This window comes from Aptenodytes patagonicus, chromosome 7 (genome assembly GCF_965638725.1).
Source record: "Aptenodytes patagonicus chromosome 7, bAptPat1.pri.cur, whole genome shotgun sequence".
NCBI lineage: Eukaryota > Metazoa > Chordata > Aves > Sphenisciformes > Spheniscidae > Aptenodytes > Aptenodytes patagonicus.
Window position 1 is genome coordinate 18,967,071 of NC_134955.1, and position 26,450 is coordinate 18,993,520.

The 26,450-nt window shown below is 44.4% G+C and overlaps 1 protein-coding gene across 1 annotated transcript in view; it reads right to left on the bottom strand.

Annotated features, from left to right (window-relative positions):
- Window positions 1-10,557: 10,557 nt before the first annotated feature.
- The window catches only part of BRSK2 (BR serine/threonine kinase 2), a 330,005-nt gene continuing 314,112 nt past the window's right edge, over window positions 10,558-26,450 (bottom strand). Inside the window, 3 exon segments of the mRNA XM_076344223.1 lie at window positions 10,558-12,365; window positions 12,368-12,571; window positions 13,222-13,286. Coding sequence (XP_076200338.1) covers window positions 12,114-12,365; window positions 12,368-12,571; window positions 13,222-13,286 — 521 coding nt within the window. The 3' untranslated portion in view covers window positions 10,558-12,113.

A 26,450-nucleotide genomic window follows, 5' to 3' on the forward strand; every position in this document is an offset into this window, starting at 1 on the left:
TCTGTATGATCCTGCAGCCCACATACTTCCAAAGTATCTGGCAGAACTACTTTTAGAACTATATTTTTTTTTTAATAAATGGCTGTAGCTGGCCCTTGGTTGGGTCACTAACGGAAACCAAGTCCCCACATACTAGCAACATGATTAAAAACTAGAGCTAGTGCGTCAAACTTAGTTTAAGTGCAGTTTTAATTAAGAACTTTCCTAAAGGTTTTCATTCTTCTCCAGTGTAAAATGCTCAGGGTAGACCATCATACAAACAGAGCTGACAAATTTCAGGGTCAGAAGGGAACACTGCAAGCCACTGCTCTGAACTCCCAGGTATCACAAGCTACAACAGTCCCAAAGAATCCTGTATTTTGCAACATTGCTGAGGGAATTCTCCCTGAGCAACACCATTTCATTCTCTGCTTAAAGTTGACAGCTAAGCCAAAACCCAAACATCTTCCCTGGAACTATTTGCTAATCCAGCAGCTGTGTCAGCTGCAGTACTCTGAACTGAGTTGAGCACACAACACAACAAAAGGAAAGAACAGCAAGGCAGAAGTGGAACCTGAAGCCAGAATTATTGCTAATTCAGGGTCAGATCCACAGCTAGTTTAACGCAACAAGGCCAATGACCTTGTACAGATTTCTATCAGCTGAAGCAACAACTATCAGTCTGTCTTGAAATATTTCTTACTAAGTTCCCTTTCTATGTCTTACTGCCATTGCCATGTTGATTTGACCAACTAAATCTACTCAGTCTTTGCTAATGCATAAATCACAGACATTATTGGTCCTCTTTTAAATATCAAGCTGTACAAACATGATTCCTCCTTCCCTCAATGTTGTATCTCTACTCCCTGAATTGACACACACAGCTCCCTGTTGGGGCAGTAGCTATGGGAAAGTCTGTACTGCTACTTCCTGTGACTACCTCTTCCTAGGAAAGGGCCAGGAACGCACACACAGTCTCCACGTGCTCCTTAAAGATGGCCTAACCCTGGCCTAAGACTGTGTTTTTCACTGCCTCCTTTAAACCACCACCCCGGCTGATACGCTTCCCCAGTGCAAGACAGGTGCAGCATGCTGTATGGACATGCACCCCGCAGAACACGCTGAGTCAGGGGAACTTGCCTGCACACTGATAAGAAGAGGCTACAGAGACAGGTACTGCATTCCTGCTGCATAGCAGGATCGAGGCCAAGCCAGAGCACAGCATGGCTTGGCTGGGGATTGCACAGGCATGGCAAGATCCGTACTCGAGTCAAAGTCTCTCCTCGTAATCATCCTCTCCTCCCTCACTGACTTGCGGATCAGGCATACCTGAGTTCAGGCTTAGTTCAGCTACTACAAGCACTACAGTAATGTGATTTTCAGAGGGTTTGAGGGTTGCTTAACTATGCTCCCACAGAACAGCAGGAAAAATTAAGTTGGCACTTAAAAATCTCAGCCACAGTACCTGAACTAACCACTAGAACCACTTCCTTTATGCAAGGCAAGGTGCTGCAGGTTCAAAGTCTTTGGAAATCCAAATAGTTCTCTCACACCACCTGATACCTAAACAAGAACTGGTGTACCATCACCACCCTCAATGACTCAACTCTTATGTGGGGATACTGCGTGGTAAGTACACAGAGCACTGTGCAACAGGACAGCTTGTAGCCATGCTGCTTTGAATCCTAATGGTATCAGAGGAACCTTCATCAGACAGAGAACTTGCTAGTTCTCTCTTTACCTGTGTGCCTTCCTGTTTGCTGCCAGGATACAAACCTTATGTATGCCAGGATTTTATAGGGAACAGGAAGTAGAAGACCACTGGCTGCTCAGACTTGCATATACCTCTACTGACCCATGCTCCCATTTGGTCTAGGCTTCTTATTTTAAATTGTCTTAGGGTAAAGTGAAAGACTGATTAAAATTTACCCAACCAAGGAGGAAGACACCTCCAAGCCAGGGAGTATGTCTATGCTGCCTCAAATAATACACAGAAACTTAAGCTCCTGGGAAACTCTGAAGCAGTAGTGAGCGAATCAGTTCTGCATCACACAGTGATACTTGAAGCACCTGCAGATTAGCTGGCTCAGGTACAGGATCCAGTTGAGCTGCATTAACCTGGAGCTGTGCCAGCTAGCATAGCTCAGCCACTTCCCACACCCAAACCAGCTCATTTACAGCGAGCTCAGGCATCTCTAAGCAGAGGGTTGTTTCCAGCCTCTCAGCAGACACGTGTCCGCACTCTCTGCTTTTGGCACCTATGGGAAAAGCAGCAAGCTGCCTGTTCCTATTGCAGGAAAAGGAGTTACCGGGCTCACCATAAGGTTTACTGTCAGAAGCTCAGGCTTGCTTCTTCATTGCTTAGTGCAGTGATAAGAAATAAGAGATATTTTGCAATATTTCTTATTTGGATAACAGCAGCATTTAAAGGCTGCATCAAGGCCAATGCCAAACATCATTCCCAGACTAAGTTGTAATCCTTCTGCTGAAGGCCTTATAGACCAGCTGACAAGCCAGTTGAAGGAGACAACATATAGAGAAAGACGATAGAAACAAAAAGGATGAAGCAGCCTTGCCAAAGTCACCAAGCTTATGAGTTTTAGGCAAAAAACAGATCTCAGCTCTCCCACAGGCCTCCTCCTTCAACTGCACCCTCTGCATTGTCAAGTATCAAGTATCACAGAATACATACACTACACTGTCCTTAAAAAAATGAAGTACAAACTTATCAGCACCCTTTTATCAGAAACATAATGAGCACAATCCCCCTCTCTATGAGAGGCAGAAACTCATGGGGCTGGCCCTCCAGCTCCATCCCCACAGCAGGACCTGCTGTCCAAGAGGACCCATGCTTCTGCAGGTGTGTTTCTGGGGCTGACAGAGGTGCTGCTGTGCTATCCCCAGTGCTCCCAGCACCCGACCACTCACACGGCTACGTAACAGGATGAAGCCTCAAGGGCTGCTCCTACTTCCTTCTCTTGCTGTCAAACCAGACAACATCTCACTAATGTATGCCTGGTCAAGATGCGGACAGCATTTACCCAGTCAGCAACTGCTGAGTCATTATTTGTAAATGAATGGTAATCAGGAAAAGCAGAGAATCAGGGAAAGCAGATAAAATGCAATATAACAACTGAGGAAAAATTTTTTTGGGGGGTGAATAACATAATCTTGTGCTGGAAAGTCACCTGTGCGATATGCCATGTTAATATCAATGCACAGAGCAGGGTTACCCTGGTAAGCAAAACACGCTAAGGAGGGCACTGGCATAACCAGAACCGAAGAACCTGGCTTCCCAAAGGGGTCAGTGTCAGCATGCTGCACATGAGCGCAGCAAGCCTGCCCCACGTGTGCTCCCCCGTGCGTGCTCCCATGCAGCTCTGCTGTTGGCTGGCAGCCCAGCACTGGGATGTCAGCCTCCACAGGTCACCCCTCCCAGCACAGGGGACAGGAAAGGATCTGCCATTTCATGGGTGAAAAACAGAGGTGCAGAAGAAAAAGATGCACAGGAAATCTAATGGAGCAGCAAACAGATCCCATTTTGGCCAGGTCTCACCACCATCACAGTGTGGCTGAGGCAATACTTCAGTCTCAAATTGAGCACTGACTCCTCCACCATTGACTCTGAGCATAGTCACTTGCAGCACCAAGCAAGCTAAACTAACTCTAAATATAGAAACAAGGAAATAGCAGCATGGACCTTTACCTCCTTCTTTGAACGCCATTCTTAATTCAGCCAATACAGGCCTCTGCCAGATGTGGCTGCTGGGGCCCTCCCATGGCTCTGTTACACCCAAGAGTAGTGCTGCTAGCACCAGGAAAACCACCAGCTCTGATGGCAGGCTGCAGAGTCTATTTTACAGCTGTAAGTTACGAACTATTTAGCCTCCCCCACGCACCCACACTTACCAGGTTATACATTCAACACAAGGCAAGGGGCAGAGAAGGGAAGAGAGTTGTGCGCTCTCTCCCTCAGATGCTCTGCTGAGGTTGTAACTGAGAGCAGGTAAGAGGCATCCTTCTTTACTCCTCTTATCTAGCCCAATTAAGATTTCAGTCATCCCCTCTGTAAAGTGCTGACAAAGCCGTCATTGCTGTGCCATCCAAGTATCTGGCAAATAAACACCTTCACACTGAATGGTTAAGGTTAATTGTTATTTGAATCTACATTTGGATTCCCTATAGGAGAATAAACTTCAGAAATTTAAGACCAGGACACCACCAAGCTGCACCATGTGCCACGTGCCCCTGTGCTGGGTCCAGGTCTCCTCTCCACAGGGCTGCTACAGAGACATTTCTGAGCTATCTTGGTGCAAGTAAAGAACGTGCCCGACTCTCACATGAAGTATAACAGCATCTGAACAGCTCACACAGAGATGTCTCTATCAGGAGCCAGCAACTTCAGGGACCCATGGCAAACTTGCTGTGTTTCAGACAAAACATCAGCTTCCATTCAATGCCCAGTTTCTGCTCCTCAACTGTAGTAAACCAGGAATAGTCTAACAAAATTACATATTACTTATACCACACTTTTAACTGTCATCCTCGAAGTTCTTTGCAAAGGAGCTACTGCTGCCTTCCTCTGCTTCTTCATCTCTGCAATGGTAAGAAAGGAAAGTTGCCCACTGCCACACAGCAGGCAAAAGCCAAAGCCAGGACACATTGTAGTTGCAGCCAAACCCTCTTTTGACCATCCTACACAAAGGCCATGCTGCGGAAAGGTATCGCAGCCCATCAAAACACTGGCCTAAAGCTCAGTAGACAGACCAGATTTTGGGACCAGACTTTAGTCCTAAGGCTTTTTTTTTTTTTTTTTTTAAAGCTTTTATGTAAAAATAAGCTCTACCTAGTCCATGCCCATTTCTGCTCTCATTGTGCAACTCAGTGCTAAAACTGAAGGCTCTTGGGCAGAGAGAAACAACTTCCTACACAGCGTTTATGCACAAGAGTATAGATCAGGAACCCTATATGAATTGGAGCTCATGAGCACTCCTATAAAGTGATGTGAGGTCTCAGTCAGGACTCCATCTGTAATACAGTCCTAAAAACGGCTTTTCACATCTCCTCAAAGCATCGCTAATGTATGTAGCTCTAATACATTCCCTGATGCATTCTTGCACCTAATTGTGACCAGCATGATTCAATAAACTGTATCAGAACTATGGAAGTAATTTACTTCAGACAGGAGAGAAATCACTATTTCACTATACTATTTATATAAATAACAAGACTTGACTGAGCCAATTGTCATGAACAGCATAATACTGGAATCTAAATTCCAGGTAACTCCAGCATGCACATCCTGCTATTAAGTCAGGAGTGCCTTGTTTCAGCTTAGTTTCATCCATTCTGAAACTTGATTCTACTTTAAGAACGAGAATGTCCCGTAGAGGAACTATCCAGAACAGACACTACAATTTGAAGCCACTGTCTCAGTCTGAATACTTTTCAAGGGTATATGAGACTTTACTGTAAACACAGCTGCTTTTTCTGACAGTTCTTCTAGCTGGAAGTGCTTCCTATACCAAGGCTTGCTACCTCCCTAGACCAAGCTGTTTTCCTTCTATTCTGGACAGCATGGAGAGAAACGTGCCACACTACCAGGGCTGGACCAGTACTGCCTTCTAGTCCCAGGTATGTCCACATGAGAGATAACACTCAGCGGAAGCACAAAAGCCACAACAAAGAGCAGGTCAGTGAGAAGCTGAGGAGCAGAGAAATAAATTTCTCTCCTCTCCCCAGCAGCTGTTTCTGGAACAGGCTGTCCAGAGAGGTTGTGTAGTGTCCACCTCAGAGACACTGAGAACCCAACTGGACAGAGCAGTGAGCAACCTGTTTTGAGCAGGTCTCCAGAGGTCCCTTCCAACCTCAACTGTTGTGTGGTTCTGTGATCCACACGTAGACCCCTCTGCCCAGGCAGAGGTCCCTGACTACACCAGCTACAGAAACACTCACCCTGACTGCAAGCGAACTCTTCCTTCTGCTAATGCTGTTGATGAAAACTTGTGTCTTCCCTGCCCTTGAAGCTGTGTTATCTGCTTTGGCTGTGAGAAGGCGATAATAGCTCCTGACAATGGCAAGACTCGGCTCTGAGCTGGTGGAACAGGAAATCCCATTTCTCAAGCCCTTCAAGCCTGCCAGCCTGCCTGGCACAGTTTCTCTCAGCAGCACTCAGTGAGATTACAGCACTAAAAATAACCCACACAATAAGTTGTGCATTTAGAAGAAGAAAGGACTTGCCCTCAATGTGGGTTTCCCTTCCACTTGTGGCCTCAAGTATCCCCAGACAGTTGAACTGCTAGGGTTTTGTTCTCCAAATTAAACAGGAGCTGCAGCTGTTGAAGTGGTTTTAAATAAAATAAGAAGATTAAAGGGTACAACAAAGAGCTAAGATACTTTCCACTTTTTAAACAAGTGTCTCTCTCCCCTCCCTGTTGTTTTCTATAATAAGAAACTCAGACCTAATTCTGCTTCCTTACCAAAACACTCTGCCCTTCTATCACAAGCTCACATACAATTAGTTGTATACAGCTGAAATGAAGCAAAGGTAGGGGGACCAGTCCTGCAGACTTCCATAAGGAAGACAATCCCTGTGAACATTCTGCTGCAGTATTTAAGAAAATGTCCAAGCCTGTTGGGTTAAATGTGCTGTCTGAATCAGCAGGAAAAAAGGCATACCTCGTAACAGTAGGCACCAGAATTCGCACTGCCTAGAGGCCTTACGCAAGTTTCGCTGTCTTTACAAACACTGGTCTTTGCCTATGCCTAGTGTGAACCATGAAAGCTCAGTCATTTGTATCAGATCACCTTCATTAAAGCCAACCTGACTACTGAGGAAATTTTCAGGCACCACTTGCAAGGCCTGGACAATTTGCATTAGTGCTCTCAAACACAACTGACTTCTTTCTCAGCCCCCAAACAGACTGTACACTGACATGTGGCAATGAGAATTATCTTCATAACTACGGGCTCAGCTGCTCATTTGATGCATATACACAATTTATTGCTTATATAGCACATGTCAGGTACTGGCTCAATTAATAACAGTTCACCTTGAGCATAAATACATTTTTCATGTATGCATGTATCTAAACAAAGTTAATATCCACATGTGCGCAGACAAACTAGAGTCTTACACACTTGCCTTGTCTTCAATTTACACTCGGAAGATCATACGCTGTGTTGTTTTACCCAGAGGAAATCAGACAGATGAAGGTTAAACATAGTAAGTTTTTTAGGTACTGAGTGCAAGGGGCTGGGCTCTCCAAGAGAACCAGAGAGCTGCAGAGCTCAGAACCACAGCAAACGGACAGGTGTCACAGCTCATGGCATCTCAGCAGCCATCACCTGGTAGGGGGTTTGGATGAGGACAACAGCCACCACCTGACAGCAGAAATAATCCAACTACCTGAACCACAGAGGTATACCAAAATCCTCTGCTGCATTTACTACTTGCCTTTGGATTTAAGCTACAAAATAGGAAGGGTGTTTTGCAGAGAACAGTTTAAATATAAACTCAATTCACTCAGAAGCACAGTCCCTCCTATGCACTACAGATGACAATATAACATCATGTAGCTAGAGACTGTGTTATAACATGGCCAAACAAGAAGGCAGAATAAATGTGGGTAGGCCCTAAGCATGAGGTCCTTCACTTTGCAAACTCATTATTTTCTTCTTATAGCTTTTGGAGACCATAATTAGCAATAGTGGGGACCCTAATTGCAAATACTACTGGAGACATAAAAAGATCATATAAGTTTATGAACATTTCTGAAAACATAGGAAGAGAGAGAGAAACAGATATAGAAGCAGCATACACCTGCTGCCACACTGCCGTTAAATCCCATTCCCCTCTATTACACTCGAGCCCAGCACATCCTTTCACTTTCAGAGCTGCAAATGATACACAGCTAGTTCCCAGTTCTGGGTTTCCAGTGTTACAGAGACCAAATCCTGCAGCACTTATGATTCTCCTCATCTTTTGATCTTTGTCAGCTTCTCCACTCCCCTCATGCTTCTTCTCCTCCCACTCCTTTGGTTTTAGCAGACCAATAAATCCCCCAAAGACCTTAAAAACACTCTGGCTTTTTCCTAGATAAGAGTGTATTTTCTATGAATAACATGCATGACATTGAAGCGATTGCACTCCTGTCCCCCCTTGCTCCTCCAGCACAAACACCTTTGGGACCCCAGTGCACCTGTGTCCCTCCTGCATCCACAGGGGATGCCATCTGCAGTGCAAGCCTTCACACCCTACCACTGCAGCAGGTGCTAACGTGAACACCAACCCCCAGAGACGCTGCCTGCCAGAACCACAACCTCCCGGGAAACGATCTGCTACAGCAGCAGGGATGTCCTTGTAAGGCACCTCCTCTGTCACCCCTGCCTGGAAAGCTTCAGAGCTTTATCAACATCTGCAGTACTCCAACACAGAGCTCCAGAGGCTGATGCACACACCTGTGGAAGATGCCACAGGCCACAACCATCCCCATAACACCCCTGAAAGATGATAGCTACTGCGATGCTCCTAACATCTCTGATGCACCCTTTTCCTACCAGTGTACACACCCTCCCTGCACACTACTATTCACAAGAGAGTAACTCCAGCGGCACCCCACGGAGATGGGCTACAGCCTCAAATGGTGGCCACAACAAGAAGGAGGTGGTGGGGTGGCAACTATTTCTCTTGCTTACTCTAACAGGGCCTGCAAATGGACACCACACTTTGCCCTCGTGGGGTGGCAGCCGCCGGGGGCCTGCCTGTCACGGTGGAAAGCTTCACAGGTTGTGCCGACCAGCCCCCAGGCACAGCCCCACTGCCCTCGCCCCGCAGTAGCTCCCCCAGGGCCGGGGCGGCACCACGGAACCTTCCAGACGGCGCCTCGCCGCGACGCCCTCCCCGCTCGCCCGGGGACAGCGCTGCCCCGGCCCGCCCCGCCCCGGCCCGACTCTGCCAGCCGCCCCACTCTCTCCCACGGGCCCTACCTGCTCTGCTCCGCTGCCCTCCAGCGGGCCGAGCCGGCCCCCGGGAGCCGCGGCCGCGCTCGCTGCCTGCCTCCCTCCGCCGCCGGAGGAGGGCCGAGGGCCGCCGCAGGCGCGGGATCCCCCTTCCTCCCTCCCCGGGCGGCGCCTGCCCCTGCAGGCGGGAGGCCCGGCCCGTTTTAGGGCAGCTCCGTCGGGGCCTTCCACGGCGTGGGCTGAGAGGGGACACTGCTGGAGGCGGCTGGGATGCGGTGAACGCCAGAGCCAGGAGCCCAAACACCCACAGGGATGGCGCCACAGACCTGCCGTGGGCTTGGGCCTGCCACAATGACCCCAGCCGTGTGGGGAAGCACCAACCCAGGTCTCGGTTTCTCTTGGGCATGCACCAGCCAAACCTCTGAGCCGAAGAGGCAAATTGCTAGGCTGTCGTGGTAACCTGGAAGAAGTTACAAATCCAGCGTAAAGGTGAACACCCAAAAGCTGAGAGAGATGTGTGACAAGCCAGCAGCCACACAAACCGACCGACCAACCAGCAAAAAAACCACCAAACTCAATGCAAGCCAGGGACATACCTGATAAGCTTTTTCAAATGTATGTGACTGAGAATGTTTCAGGCAGGGAGGGCGGAGAAATCCTTCCTATGCTAAATCTGGAAGCAACGTGAGAAGCTCAGGTTAGAGATGAGAATGATCACAAGCAGCAAGTTTTTGGTACAGTGGTTTCCATCCAGATCAGATCTAGGGGGTGTGTGATTGTAATTTGGGTTAATCTTTTTCAACACGTTACAGTGGAAAACCAGGCCTACAGGGTTGAGCTGTCCTTGCTCTTTGCCCATATGTGGCGTGTCTGTGCTGTGAGGGTGGAGCACGCTGGGTGCAGCGCTACAGACCCCAGCGCTGCGAGGAGACGTTAACTTCACGGCCGGGAGGATGCTGCCTTATGTGCCAGCCATCTTCACCTCCTTTGGTGTAGAAAGCCATGATACGGTACTTACTGGGTCTGGCACTGGCGAGAAGTTCGTTTTCATGGACATAAACAGGACACTCAAAGTATCTTTACTGAATGAATTTATTGGTTTTTGAACTAAAGTTGCTCACAGTTATTTAACAAGGGATACATCAGATTTTTTTGTCCATTTTAAACCATTAAATAATGTCAGTTTGTGTCTGTATATGTGTGTGTGCGCGTGTGTGTCTTCAAAGTACAAAATAGGAAGGATAACAAGAGGTATTGCTTTCATTTATTCTTATATCTTGTGTAAGTAATCCCCTTCCTGCTTGTACCACATGGGTTTTGCTGATATAGGTATTTTTAAATTATTATTATTATTTTGTATTGAAATCCCAGCCTTTTGTAGAGGTACAATGTAACAGAAGCATCAAAATCTATACACAAGGGAAGAGAAAAGAGGGAAAAGAAGGACGGGGGTGATGGGAGGGGAACTCAGAGGAGAAGTAGAGAGAGGGCGGAGGCAGGAAAGACAACGAAAGCAAAAGAGACTAATTTACAGCAATGTCATGCAATTAAAACTGCCCCCCTCTCCTGCACCCTTGCCTCCCCCCCTCCCCAGCCATCGCCCCCTGGTGTCTGACATGCACACAGCAATACGAGAGAGAAAAGTTTAAGAATAGGGAAAATAAATAAATAAATAAAACAAAAAATTAAAATAAATCCCTCCCATTTGGGGGAATGGGGAAACGGGGCCAAAGTCAAAGGTCTTTGCCCCAGTTGTGTCTTTAAAAATTCTTTTTAATCTTCAAACCTATGTACAAGTAAAACTGGTCCAAGAGGGGGAAAAATGGTTAAAAAAACGAACAACGACAACAACAACAAAAAAGAACTCATCCAACATTATAATTAAAAAAAAATAACTTGCGATACAACATACACCCATAGGAACCCAACGAGCAGCAATTGAAGGTCATAAAAGAGCTGAACACTAATGCTAAGCCTACATTCTTAAAATCTCAGTCAAGAAGTACTTCTCACTGTGTTTTGTCTTCCACGCATAAAATCACGGTTTTTTTGTTTGTTTAACCTTTGAGCTTGGGCCAGAATAAGTTACACTTGGTCACATAACTCTTGAGGAGGAGGAAAAAAGGCGGTGATTCTTCTTTCTCAAAGTCACAAGATGAACACTTATGGGGTTTCTGTGTCTTTTTTCCCCCTCCTCCCGAAAATAAATAAGAAATAATGTTGCCTCTACACAGTTATTAAACAGAAGATATATCTAACAGCTTATTTTTTTAAATATATATATATGTATATATAAATAACCAAGACCTAATAACTGAAACACAAAAAAAAAAGGTCCCCATCCACCCAATCCCACCCTCCTCCCCTTCAAAAACAAAACAAAACAAAAACTTTATAAAAATATCTTGCAGTAATTTTTAAAGTTTACAGTAGCTTTGTGATTAAGTCTCCCATTGCCCTGACTCCACCTTGTCTTGCTCTGATGAACTAAGTGCCAGTGATTTGCACACACACACACACAGGAAATAAAGGTAAGTCTCTTTTCTTCCTCCTCTTCATCTTCTTTTTTTTCTTTTTTTTTTTTTAAGAAAAAAATCACCCAAGCCAATAAATGAAACTGGTAACTTAAAGAAATAATAATACTGATATCAATGCAGCACTAGCAACACAACAATTGCCTCTAAATGCAGGGTGTGGTGGAGGATCCAGCTGGTCGAAGAAGGTCCCAGTGCGGTGGCACAGTGGCAGGGAGTTGACAGGTGGGGAGGAAGGTGTCGAAGGAGGAGCAGCAGTAGCAGCAGCGGCAACTGTGCCTGGTGGCGGGAGAGACAGTCCTTGGCAGAGTCTTGTCCCTCTTCTTTGCTACCAGAAGTTGCCTTTTCCCTAAGTTTTAATGTTTTGTTTGTATGTGTTTATTCATTGAACCCCCTCTCCCTCCTAAGTTTACTCCTTTCCCCTTCCAGCAGGTCAAAAAGCAAAATGATACAGTATAAAAAAACCAATTATTTTGTATATATATGTATGTATGTATGTATATTTATATAAAAATATACACACATATATACATGTATATATAAAAAAGGGGGCAAAAGAAAAGGAAAAGGTGGTGGGGAGAAAAAGAAGGTTAAGAAAATCCCATGGTGAAGCTCCCCAATATTGTCTTGGTTCAACACTTAGTTTTGACTTGCTCCTGGCTGGTTTCTGATGAGAACGCGCTCTGGATTCATGAAACACTGCACTCCCACTAGACCCATCTCCTTCCCCACACCCTCCCCCTCCGGGCTGACTTCACCTGCATGGACAGAAGTTGCCAAGGGTAAAGGTTTCACGCCAACAATTTGCAACTTCCTTTCAGCCCAGACTCTGCAATCCCATAACTGAGCAGATCTCTCTTGTGGAGCACCAAAAAAGAAAAAGGGGGGGGGGGGGGGGGGGGGGGAAAGGCGTGCACTGGGGAGGTGTTTGGGGAGAAGTGGGGGATAAACCCACTTCCTGAAGGGAGAGGGGAGGCTGGGAACCTCAAACAGGACTGGTCCTTGGACAGTCTACATCGGTTGCCTTCCGTCAACAAGTGTCCGCAGAGCACAGAAGGTGAAGCCGTGGCTGACATGTTAACTTTTCGGGATAATTCCTGGTAGCAGAGCGGAAACAAGTGGTGTCGTCAGAAACACAGAGAGAGCATGAACAGAACAAGAAACAAAACAAAAGAAAACAAAAAATAGTAATAATAAAAAAAAAACCCCAAAAATCAGGAAGGAGAAAAAAAGCAAAACATTCAAAAAAAGGGGAGGGAAAAAAAACAATCAAAAAAACCACAACCCAAGATCTGGTGAACTGGGTTTGTCATCTGTGCTACCTTTTCTTTTCTTTCTTTTCTTTTCATTCGTTTGTTTTTGTGTTTGTTTCTGAGATATATATTATATATCATATATAAATATATATATGTATATATATACAGTCATTCCTTCATACAAAATTTGTCTATAGACAGTTTTGTACTGTTGTGGCAAGGTATATACATCCTTCTAGTTTAGAGGCTAGCTTGCTAAGGAATATTCTTTCATTCTTTCTTGCTTTTTTGTTTTTGTTTTTTCTAAGTTATTTAATTTTTTATGTGTTTATTTAAGGTTGGTCTTGTAGGCCGACTGATGAGACCATCTTTGCCTTGTCTTTGCCAGCAGGGTACTTATTGTCTCCTCTAGACCCATAGTCATTAGAACCGGAATCGCTCCGCTTGCTGTTTGCGCTATGCTTGGTTGGCGTGCCGGGGGGATGGCTCACCTGCCCGTTCTTCTCGTCTGAAAAAAGTTGTTTAATTACGTCAAAGAAGTTACTCAATGGGCTGCCTGGGTACACAAAACAGAGGAGACAAAAAAAGAAAGAAAGAAAGAAAGAAAGAAAAAAAAAAACGAGAGGGAAAGAGAGAGAAAAAGAGGAGAGAGAGAGAGAACAAACAAACAAATGAACAATGGGGTTTTTAACGAGAAGAACATGATGAGGAGATCCAGAGCCACGTGCGTGGGGGTGTGTGGGGGATGAAGACAATGAGCAGGAAGAGGAAGAGTGCTTAGGATGGGACGCCTACAGAAATAAAGAGGCTGGGAGCATAAAGCACCTAGGGGGAAGGTCCTAGTTTTCTCCTGAGTGGGGGAGCATTGCTGTCTCACCTAGCGGGAGGACACAGTACCATGTGGCTGAAATAGTTCAGTCTATTACTTGGAGTCATTTGGCCACTCTGCACTGAAACGTCAGTGAATGTAATGCTGTATACAAGCAAATCCCATCTTACTGCTGCTGTTACAAACACGGGGTATTTGTATGCGGTCACCAACTGATCCTTTGTTTTGCAGCCTTGCTAAGCTCTCTGGCTATACCAGGCATTAGGCCTTCTTTGCTTGCATTTTACTTCTTTCTGAGTATCTCCTCGCTCACCTTTCAGCCACTAAGCCTGAAGCACCCAAGTGCTCCAAGGGAAACAGCATTTGAAAAATGAGCTACAGTTGACTAAGTATTGCCATCTGCATGTGTGGTTTGTGGCTTGTACTTGCAAGCTTCGAAGCACCTTCAGATCCTTCTTACAACAGGTACCCGGAAATGAAGATGCTGAATGCATTGTGGAAGCAGGCTGTTATGCATCTAACTATTTCTGGGACCTATCAGAGTCAAGAACTACTTCCTCATTGTCCTGAATTTAAGTTCTCTCTACAGTACAGCCTCCATGACACTGACATTCGCTCCAGTGGAGTTAGGAGCTGGAGAAGGGTGTAGGGTTGCGTGCTAGTAGAACAGGTATCTTGTTAAGCCAGCCACTAGAGCAGGTCACAGTATTAACATGGGTTGGGCACTGTGCACATGAATACAATCTTTCATGCCATTTGGACCTCCAGGCAGCAGGGTTGTATGCTGTTAAATCTAGTCCTGTGTCAGAGGATGTGTGGAAGGCCATACCTGAGCAAAGGTTCTGGGGTGCTACTGAGGGAAGGGGACCAACTACTATTGGAAAGGCAGCCTTTTGGGGACATTTCTAGTCCCTTTAAATTTTCTTGGATTTGGGGATTGATCCTGATCAGACATAGGAGGCGTCACACTAAATTCTCTGAACATAGATATTGAAGGAATTTTTTATCTAACATACACCATGGAGGTGACGCCTGTTCGTGATCATTAAAACCCCATGATGCTTTTCTCAATATTGGCACTGTTGGCTCCATTGTTCTAACAAATTAAAATCATTTATATCCCACCTAAGTAATTTCATTCTCCAGCTCCCAGAAGGAAATGGGCTCCTTGTATCTGCCTTCCAATGCTGTGGTATGCTGTGAAGAGTGGAACCTTTCGTCCCCGAGATGGGAACATTCAGTCGGGAGCAAAGGGGTTTCTTCATAGCAGAGACTGCCATTTATCCACAGCTGGTGGACACTGGTGGCTTGGTAATATTATATTTCCCCTCACTTTCATTAAAAACATAAGCAAACCAGTTACTACAGCAGGCAAGTACTTTCTGTGCATGGTAACTTGTCTGAAGAGCTTGTTGAGTGCTTTCTTATTCTCTAATGGAAAATGCTAGACAGACATCAACTGCTCTTATACAAGGAAAGAGGAAATACATAGCATCTGTGCCCTGCAAAACTGAATGTGTTACTCTCTTTTTCCTGCCCTGTGCTAACCAGATAGTTGCTGCTTTCCTCTGCATGTTAACAGGCATTGAGAAAAATCAAATGGCTGGCATATACAGTGAAGGATCTCAGTCTTACCAATCTTATTAATTTTTTGTCTTCCTCTGCTTGCTGCTTTGTGGTTACCTTACTGCTGGCCCTGGTTCTGTCTGTGCATTCAGTTACACCAATGCCACAAGCAAATGGCTGTTAGTTTCTGGAAGGGCATCATTCACCTAACTGACTGAAGCCTTAGAGATGGGCCCAAACAAACAGCCAGGCAAAGCATGTATCTTAATTTCTGTCTAGGAAGAGAAGAGCTATCAAACTCTCAGTTGTTTCGGGGTCAGTCCTCCGTGAGCTCCACCTGCTTCCTTCCACATGCATGCAAATGCTTTGGAAAGGGGATATCTGTTCCACATCTATGACTTCTATTTCAGAGATTTCCCTAAGCCTCCCTAAAACTATTTTAGGTTTGTGGGCGCATGCTCTGCTCAGACTAATTTCTATCTGCTCAGACTAATTTCTACTTCTTCTAGGTGCATCCTCTTTTTCAATGAAAAGAAGGAAAAAAAGAAAGCAAACACTCAGCCTTGAATGCAGGAATGTGGGCAGATCTGGTTCTTATGTGGCTTTGGACCCCTCATCTTCATAAGCAAATGGAGTCAGCAGAGAGAATGAAAAAGAGCACTGAAAAAAATGCTGGAGAGGGAAAGACTGCTAGGCTGGGAGAAAAGGGGAGGGGAATATCTCTAGTTATTCAGCTGAGCAGTTTATTCAACAAGCTTAGAGGGAAAGAAGAGAGCAGAGTAAGCAGGGCTCTGCAGGAATTGGGAAAGTTTTTTGTTTTCACGTAGACAGGAACAGTACACAAAAGTACAACTTGCAAGAATGGAGCAATAAAACATTTTTAAAATTATATTTATCTCTCTTGTATTTGCTGAGTCCTGATACAGGATTTTTAATCATCCTATTAAAATATGCAGCCCCTGTTTCATTCACCCTTTCTCCTCCCCATGCCCTACTGGCTTTCAAGTGCCTGGACATTTATGGCAGCCAAAGTATTTAACAGTCTGCTTTTCTTTGCCTGTATCCCTACTGGATTCCTTACAATCAGCATTTTCAGGTAAAATTTCAATGGGAGGTAAGAAATCCTTAGGGATATTTAAAGAGAGCTACTGAAAAATAAAACAGGCCATTTCACTAACCCTTTCCTTCCTTTGCCTTTTGTAGTATCTGGACTTGTAAGTAAATATTAGGTAATAATGCTCTCCTATCCTGCAGTCAAGAAAGAACTGATCCTACACCAAGCAATACAGACAATCACTGCATTGATGTTGTCTACATGACAGCTTGTTAGCCCACTCTTGGGCTGGTCTAGATATTGGTCTTTGGATAGACAAAGAGTCCTCACATTTTTTTCTAGAGATATGTAAACATGGATCAGCTATGCTGGAAGCATGAAGATGGTGCGTGGTGTTACTCCTCTTAGTTCTCAGTTCCCTTTGGGCTTATACATCCAGTAAAACAAGACTTGAAAATGCAGGTGATGATGGATTAGAATAGCTTTTTCAGCAATATTCCACTCCTAGCATTCAGTGCAAAATGTGTGATAGGCTCTTACACCTGTAAGTCCATCTGGGGGCCTCGAAAAGGCTGCCTCTCTTATTTCAGAAAGTGAGATGACATCCCATTTCCTCTGGACAGGGATGAAGGTTTGGCTCAGTGATTCTTCAAAACCTCCCTGGTGTTTCATGCATCTGTAACTAAGGTCTTCTTTCCCCTTGAGAGCAAATGTTCATCAACACAGAGCAAAGAAGGCATGAAGGGTAGCAAGGGTGAGAAACCGTGAGAAGGATCAGAGGCAGGAGGGGAGGTTCAGAGCATTAGGTTTACATCTATTAGGAGGAGATGGATATGTGCATTTTTGAGTTAGACCAAGGAGCTGTATGCTGCAAGATGGGGAAGGAGAATGGGTTTGAAAACAAGCACTGAAGCTTATGAAAGGGTCATGCATTGAAAGGATGCTAGAGAAATATATTTATGGAGAAGGCACTGGTTTGTGGCACCTGTGTGCAGCACCGTCACAGCCAAATATCACGAAAGTCAAAACTGTGAATGCATTTGAATACAACAGGCACTAAAAGGAAGAAACAGGGCTGGAGACAGACATAAAAATGTAAAAGGAGGCTGGGCAGGTGGCTTGTATCAACCCTCACAGTCCTCGGTATTTCATCTGCTGTTCTTAGGAAGTCTGTCTGACATTGACCTAGTCCCAGTGGTGTCACAGGTTTGAGAAGCAAAGTGGAAGTGGAGCACCCAGGTAAGAGAGGAAAGAGAAAATGAGGCAATTCACTCCAGGCACCAGAAGTGACACCAGGAAAGGATGCACCTTGCAAAGACCCTGCTCTGACCTTGCAAAAACTCTGCCCTGACCTTGCAAAGACCCTCAGAGTCCTCCGTGGAAAACAACAGGAGGTGGTGAACAAGCAGCTTCAGGACAAGCCTGAAGGCTTCCATCACTGATTAGAGCCTGCTGTTTTGTAACATTTTAAGACAGTCAGATAAGGACTCAGTCCTGGTTTCATTGAAGCAAAGAGCAACATTCCCATTGACTTAATGGAAGCAAACGCTGAGGCACTTCCTTCTCCTGTAAAGCCATCTCTCTCAAGTCTATGTATTTTAATGCAGTAATCCTTGTGGTGCTGAACACAAAGTTGCACAAAACAAATATGCCATCTCTGGGATTATCCTCTGCCTTTCCTTTCTGTATAGCCTGAGAAATTTTGTGTTTCTGCATTTTTAGCTTAGGCTTTGGGAGAAAGTGAATGGGAAAATATAGGACTCCACTGGAAACAGAGACACCCTTTGTCAGCCTGACTTTCCATATTCCTTCCCTTGTTGCTTTCACATCCTTTCTGATTGTCTTCTGTCTGCCTCTGCTACTGAGGTTTTCTTCCTATCCTCATTCCTCTCTTTAACCCCTTGTCTTTTTCATCCCTAGCTTGCTCTGTATTTCGACAGCAGCTGTGGTTTCAATGAATCATGTAACAAAAATCCAACTCCTTTCACATAAAGCATTGAAAAACTCTCTTGATGGGTGACAATCCATTCCCCTTCAAACCCATTTTGCTACTTTGACAGAGTTCTAGCCCTCTTTGTTAAGAGTAGGCACTTTTTGCCTGTTTGCTTGGTTTTTGTTGGCAGAGTCCCTTCTGCTTTCAAAAACAGAAGACTTAAAATACAGAACCCACCCCAAGAGTATATGCAGTGAAAGCGATGACAGAAGGATAAAAGTGGCCTATTCCTCTTTGTTTAGTTGTAATATCATGTAGGGGTCTTCCTCCAGACTAAAGAGCCCCTAGCCCAGGCATTGTACAAATACAAATCAGAGATGCCTCAACGAGCTCACCAACTACTGAAGAAGGCTACAGAAAGAATTTTTTACTCATTTAATGGTTGGATGTATGAGGCTTCCCTCTAGATTGGAGAAGAGTGACAGAAAGGCCATTGCAATGTCTTGCTGGAGGCCATCACACGGAACTTCCTCCTAGTCTATGAACCCCTTCTAGGCCACTTGAAATGAGCTGAAGAAACCACAGAAATCCCAAGACTGGTACTTGTCTAAAAATATAAGATGTCAGGAAAGCATTTCAAGGAGACATGGATGTGGATTTTACTGGATTTATAAATTGTCACAACAGATTGACCAGAACAAGTTTTCCCATTTATTTTTTTCCTCAGTTAGTTACCTAATGGGACAGTTGTTTTGATTTCATTTCAGTTTAGGACTAGAAAATGGAGACAGACAGTCCACAGAACAACTTCAGTTTCTTAGCGGGACACCTGAACTGCAACTGGGAAAGGTGACTTCCAAAGGTAAGAACAGAGCTTATTTTCCAGAGTCCTTAGACTCTGCCAGTAAAAATGCCAGCTGAAAACAGTGTTTGCAGAAACAGACTGCTGGTAGGAACTACTCAGATTATCACACAGTTAGCACAGGTGTCCATGCTACCAGTGGAAGATGGGAACTTTCAATTGCTACACACCTGGGCAGATCTGAACAACCAACCTGACATTTAAATGCTCTATAACCCATCCTTGCTTTTACTCCCCTAAAACATCCCATCTCTTCTGCAGGAGGGTGGCCCAATATTTGTGACTAGCCAGATGCATCCAGATGGCCATTCTGCCTCTATCTTGCACATTTTCTCTCTCTCTCTCATACACACACAGAGAAGCTGAGATCCAGTTCAGCCTCTCCTGTCACAGAGAATGTAACTGGGACAGGTAGCTCTTGGGTAATGAGTTAGAGGATGGTGAACACAGGCAGCAAAGACCCAAATAGATGAGGCATATTTCCTTGCTGTTACTTTCTGCAGAGCTAAGGCAGGAGTAATTAATTAGAAAACAAATGTGTCCATTACTGATGAATAGCTCTGGCCAATCCAGCACCACCATGTAACATTCAGAAAAGGAGACATGACGAAGAGGAGGGAATCATACATTCGTTTGGACAGCTGGTGGCACTGAAAGAGCAGGCAAGGATAGTGGTGGGATGAAGAGATGCCAGATTCTGTTGTGGAATCACGCTGTTCTGGCAAAATGGCTAGTGAAGGACTCAGCCCAAGAATTCTTTGTAACTGCCTGTTCTTTTACAAAGATCTGCCTGCACAAGTGTGTGCTGAGAGGGGAAGCTGATGACCTACACTCATAAAGCCACAGCAGATGATAGTATGGCTGCTACCCATTCTCTTAGAGACTTCTGCTGCTTCATTCCAATTTTTTGTCTATAAAAATGTCAGAAATGTATTGGCACTTAATAATATGATTTTGTCCTTTCCTGTCAGAAGGGTGTTCAAATATGATCTTATGGGTTTTAAGTTCTCCGACCTGTTCCTAAGGAGAGAAACAACCTGTGTATGCTGGTGAAATGTTGCCTCCTCATTTCCTCTGAATCAATCCCTTCAAAATATGATTTAATCTTCCGGGGAGGCCATCTCAAATTTAGCTTAGTACAGCAAGCAAATATTCACATGGAGTATCCTGAAGCACTGACTGCCATAAATAAAGTACTGTGATCTTAATTAAGAGAGAGATATGTCTGTTTTCTGCATCAGATATTATTACAGAGAAAGAGGAAAAGATCTTGTATTGGACAGTAACAAGCCATAGCTGTCAAAACAGGATCTGACATGTACCAAATAGTTCAATACATCTGGATTCATCTTCAGTGCAAAGTTGCCATTTTTGTTGCTACCTTCTTCTACATGAGTCATGAATTGGAAAAGAAATGTCTCCCCAACACAACACTAGAACGAAGAGATATGACTACAATGTGGGGGGAGTCAGCCATCCATTTGGACAGCAGAAGATACTAGTAGAACGGGCAAGGATAACTGTGAAATCTGGCTTGAACTCTTCAGAAAATCTGACTTAGCTTACTTATCGTGATCCACCCATTATGAATGAATATGTGATCCTTCAGGTGGGTCTTCCTTTTATCTCTCATTTGGGTCACAATTTAGACAGAAGAATCAGCAATGCTCAGAAAGACCAGTAGCCAGCACATTTTTCAGAAATGCTAATAAAAAAAAATACTGTTCTGACTACCTTACAGTGTAACAGTGATGAGAAGAGCCTTTCAGCTGGGAGGGCAGCATACATTTTTTTTCTGCAGGTTTCAGCATCAGTGTTTCTGCCATCAGTTATGACTTTATGAACGCAAATCACCAACCTGCTCTTCCATCAAATAGCTACTCTGTGAGAAGTAGGATTACTCTAATTAATGCCAATATGGATCAGGATCACTTCCAAGAGCACCAAATCCAGATATTTGCTGCTGCTAGTAACACTAACAAGTCTCTGAATTAGCACTCACAAAGCTACATGCTGCAATTGCAACCCAAATATGATGTAATCAGTTTTAAACTACAAAATGTCTCCTAATTTCTCAAGTAGCTTGGGATGCTATTGACATGGGCTTGCATCTGTATGAATCAAACTGTGATTGCAAAGAGCTATGAAGAGAAGCCTTTACTGCAGTGCAATTGCTCTGTGTGCACAGAGGATGACTGGCCATGGGGGACAAGGTCAGATGGCTCTGAGCAGGAAGCTATGTCAAGTCCTAACCACTGGAAGCAAGAGATTTGAGTGAGATACATTGGAAGGATATGAAAGGCAAGTGGATTTGCTGTGCTTCTGCTTCAATCAAGTCACTTTGGTGATAGCCACTGGTACATGCAAGGATCCATAAAGCTTTTTGTTTAACTCTGATCCCAGGAATCAAGATTTTGAATTGTAAGCAGCAACACAGGATGTTTAAGAATAAAGACGAGGTCTTCTGGCCAGCCTGCTGTCACAGGGTTATGGTCTAGGACTTTGCAGGAACGTATGTACATGCAGTGCCTAACACAATAGCATGATTTGACTGGAGCTGCGCTAGCTATAGGTACTAACCTTTTCCTCCTCTTATCATCACCCAGTTCCATGGAAGTGCCACTGATGTAACTGAAGACTTTCCCGAGAGTCATGAGGAATGGAAAGCAACAAGCAAAGATTGCCTTACTTGGAAATAAAATTCAGCCACAGAGAGCTACAGTGTGGAGACTGGAAAATTTACAGGCTTCCTGGTGTTTCTCAGAAGGTAAAGTCAAGAATAAGACAGGCTTTTCAGAGCTTTCTGCCAGCAGCCAGCACCCTGGCAAAACATACTAACTCCAAAAAAACGGGGATGGCTGGGAAGGAGAGCTATCAAAGGCTACACACCATCTTTACTACTGAGTCAACCACCCAAAGAAATTCTCAGCTCACTATTTAAATGACTTAAAATCATTAAAGTTTGTAAAGACAGACTCTTTTCTGAACAAGGACTACTGAAATGGCACTGTGGGCTTCTGTGTGGTGTATATCAATGGCCCCAGATCCAATGTGCTTAATCTACAATGATACTTGCTTTCTAATTCCCAGCTTTGTGGTTGAAGCTGGAGGGCTTTCCAGTTTGTGTATTATCTTGATTTTTTTTTAATGTAAAGGCTCCGCAGAACCTATTAGAACCTCATTGTCAATTATACAACCTATTCTTCAGTGAGATAGACATAAATACCAGATTAGATGGTAGTAAACAGTTCTCTCAATCCTGCCTCAAAAGAAACAGAACCCAGCCCGTTCTTTTACAGCTGTGTTGATTTTATAAGGCTTAATGACAGCACATAAAGTGGTAAAACTTATTTGTCACAAAACTGATTTGGCTCTGAATACATGCAAGGGATAGATTAGCTAAGTTAGAAGGTATGACTTCTATAGGTAGTTTTCAGGTTACAGCTGCATTTTAAATGTAGAGGTTTTAATTTTTACAAGGTAAATTTAATCTTATGAACATATATGAAAGACTTCATGGAAACCAGTTTAGTCTTTCTGACAACAGAAATGCCCATTCCCCTACTCAAGTGGGTGGAAACATAAAATAAAATATTCCACCCCAACCTGCATTTCAGCTTTATTAGGAGCCAAATTATTTTCTTCTGTTGTGAAATACTAAGAGTTGGCAGCAGTATTCTAGTGCGCACAGGTAGGGTTGATACAGCAGCTGTTACGTCATTTGGATATTGGCAGCTCCTATGACATACCCTTGCTGTTCAACATTAACTTGTTTGTCAATGCCAATGGCTATATGCAAAATCACTTCTCAGATTGATGACCACTGCTAGCAGAAGATGAGATAACATTTAAAGGACTAAATAAATTTGCCTTGCTGTTAATTACAACATTCAATGGTTTATAGTGGGTGAAAAGATATTCCTCATTTCCACCAGAGCTTTCACATGGCTGAGCCAGGCATAAAGCATCTGATAAATGACCCCCTGTGCTCACTTTCAGAATATGGAACAATGATGAAGTCAAAAACCCACATAGTATAGTTTTTCTTACACTATTTGTTGTTACTAGATGAACATTGTGTCAACTTCACAGGGGGTTCTCTGTCCTCAAGTCGTAGAGGACAGTTTGCCAATAATAGGCTAAATGCTGGCATCACTCCCTTTCGCTCCCCTGTCTAAATTGTGGGTGAGCTCTCCTGCACACGAAATAGCTCTTCACTCATATAAGGAGGGTGGAATTCAGCATGGTGCAGTCACCACTGCTTATGTTGTGTGTGAGCACACCAACACGAATATGATTTAAAGGAAGCAGCTCCGTTAAACCCCTATAACCCATCCTTTCTCTTCTCTGGATATATATGTGTTCTGTCTGTGCTGTAGCTGCCACAAAATAGTCTCCCTGCTGGCCTTCACCTTGTCCTCTTTGTCCCTTGTTGGATTGATGCTGACACTGTGACAGCAGGAGGGCCTGCCTGAACTGGAAGTGAGCAGTAATGCTCTCTATCTAGAGAATGCAGAGTACTGGCTGGTTATCTGTATAGCTCAATTAACTTGCAAGCAATCGGTAGAATCAGCATTTCAATATTTTCATATGATGTGAATGCCAGATCCAGGCAAGAAACAAAGGCTTGAGGGAGAAGAGGGATTTGCTGTCTGATGCCTTCAAGAAGGTGGAGGTCTGCCTACAACTTAAATGAGTCTTCATGAGGAAATCAGAAATGGTATAACCCAGAAAACTCAAATAAGAAATCAAATGAGCTCCTTTCAGTGCAAAGGAAAAACTCCCACCAGCAAAGCTGCAACTTAAGGGAAAGAGATCATCTGAAATACAGGAAACGGGCCAAATTCTGCCTCAGTCACACATGCATAAACCTAATATTATCTCTATCGTGACAACTTTCCTTTGTTACACACTGCACAACAACTCCAGAACCACTTTCCTCAGTTTACAAAGAGATGACGCAGGAGTCACAGGTCCAGCTGGAGAGTGGTACTAGCTCAGTGATCACTTCCTCAACAGCTTGTGTTCCCTTTCACAGAGATATCTGAATTCAGCCTAGATACCAGAATGGAAATCTAAAGAGAAGAGAATTCTCTTGTACAGAACCTTTCTGTACAAGATACAAGTAATAAGACAAAAACCTCTCATGTAGTATTTGGGTATTTCCACTATTGTATTTGGAGGAGTCAGTAAGGGCACAGGTAATGAAAGAAAGAATACAGTCCCTGTGTGCATAGAGGGGAGGGAAGGCAAGGGACAAGTTAACCAAAATTCATGGAACCCCAAGCAAGTTGAACTGCAAGTTTTGCAGGAAACACTTTTTTTTTTTCATTCCTAGCAAAATTCTGAATCTCCAGTAGGTTCACTACTCCTCCAGCTAGAGACACAACGTCCTGCCCAAGACCAGACTGGAACTATGACAATTTACACTAGCTAAGCGTCTGACAGATAATATGCAGTGTGTCTTATGGAAGATTTAAAAGGGTCTTACTATCTGGGGAAGAAGGGAGTGGATGCAAAAGGGAATTAAATAACATAGCAATCCTGTCTCAATAAATAGCAGGAAACCAAGGGAGACAGCAGCTATCAGGGCAGCATTCAGCTTCAGTGCAGAAAAGGGACTGAAGAATCATGAATCAAAGGCAGCAAGTAAACAAAAGAGGAAAAAAAAAACAGGAAAGAAAAAGAAAATCACTGGCCTGGGTTACAGTGAGGGAGGGAATCTCAAGTGCAACACCACACACTTGTGCTATGAAGGGCAAAGCTGTGGTGGAGCCTGTGCATCTGTGCATGGATAGGGAGGAACAGAATAAGGGGTATATGCTTGTGTCCACCAGGTAAGTGAAAGACATAGTGGGCTGTTACAGGGTGGGTAGTCTTGAAAAGAGCGTGGGAGAGCAGGGATAGGGAAGGGGAACAGGTGGAAGGGACAGGACGGCGCATTATTATGTTGCTCAGCAGGGGCTGGGGGAGGAGAAAAGGCAGAAGGGAAGGAAGTTCTTACCACATTTGGAAAGTCTGCCAGTCATCAACTCCATACAGTTAGTGGTGTCTGGATCATAGAACGGAAAGAGGAGGGAGGGAGGGAAAAACATAAAAAAAGGTTTCCATACCTCTGTGCATAAAGTAGTAACTTAGCACATTATTACCTGAAGCAGGAAACATATACACATCTTGGTCTTGACACAACCCAGGCCAAATTCTGCCACCCCCTGTATGCCAGTGCAAACCTGGCCCTGTGACTGAGAGTGGACACTGCTTCAGTCCTGCTGCTTCCACTCACCTCTTTATCATATTTATGAGATGTGGGAAATACTCTGCCACCACATTAGCAAATAAGAGCCTTGAATACATTGTTTCACCTGGCCAGCTTTGCAAGTTAGCCTGCAACAGACAGGAAATGCCCAGCCAGCTGATCTATGTACATCAAAAACATGGAGAGAGGAAATGCAGCACTGTGCTATTGGACATGGAATGAGAAGGCTACTTACACAGCTCAAAACCATCTTTTAGACCCCAAAAGATAATGTCCAAGTTCTCAACATAACTGCCTCTCTCATTCACGTGCAGTCTCTTGTAGTCTCTTGCTCCTCTTGCTTTCAACGTCACTATTCGAAGGCAACAGAATTACTTCTGGAAGGGGTGGCAGAATCTGGTCCTGAGACATTACTGTCCACTTTGTGTATAGCTCCCATTGCCACAGCCTCTGAGAGCTTCTTACTCAGGTGCGATAAGCAGAAGGAGCTCTACATGTCAGCTTTAAAGCAGAAAGGACCAGCCCAGCTGGACACTTCCATGTGGAACCTGCTGGCAAGCCAGATCTGCTGTTGTCAGCCAGGATTCCCTTGCATTTGGGATCTAAATCATTGTGTCCATGAGTGCTGGGCAATGTGGAGCACTCTGCTGAGCAAGTGGCTAACAGTTAAAGCACTCAGTTCAGTCTCAGATCTCCTCTTGCCTGGCCTCTCAATGAACATTTGGGTATTCAAGAGAGAGACTTCTTGGAAACGTGCACACATACGTTGAAAATCCCTAACTGCTAGGAAGCTCTAACTACTCCCTATCTGCTGAAAAGTCTGCAGGAGAGACAGAAGGATAATTTCTTGGCATTCCTCCCCTTAAATACTGAGAAAAGTAATTTCAAAAAAGGGGGAAGGGGTGCTGGATATGCTTGGGTAAGCTGAACCCATGCTAGAAGAGCAGGGATATGTATGTTTTCTGATGCAGCCAGGCGTGTGCTGCATAGATCATCTGGGAAAGCATGGAGTAGAGAGGGCAGGTGCTTGGTCCAGTGACACTGGTCAAAGCATCTAAGCAGCAGTTATATGCTCTCCATCCCCAAGGTTAGAGGTGGGCTGGCAGAGGTCAATTGGAGAGGATATCCATGGAAGGTCTCTCAGAAAGGCACAAGACTGAGAGAAAGAGAAAGGGGAAAAAGGAAGGACATGAACAACAAGAGAACTGGAACAAGGTATC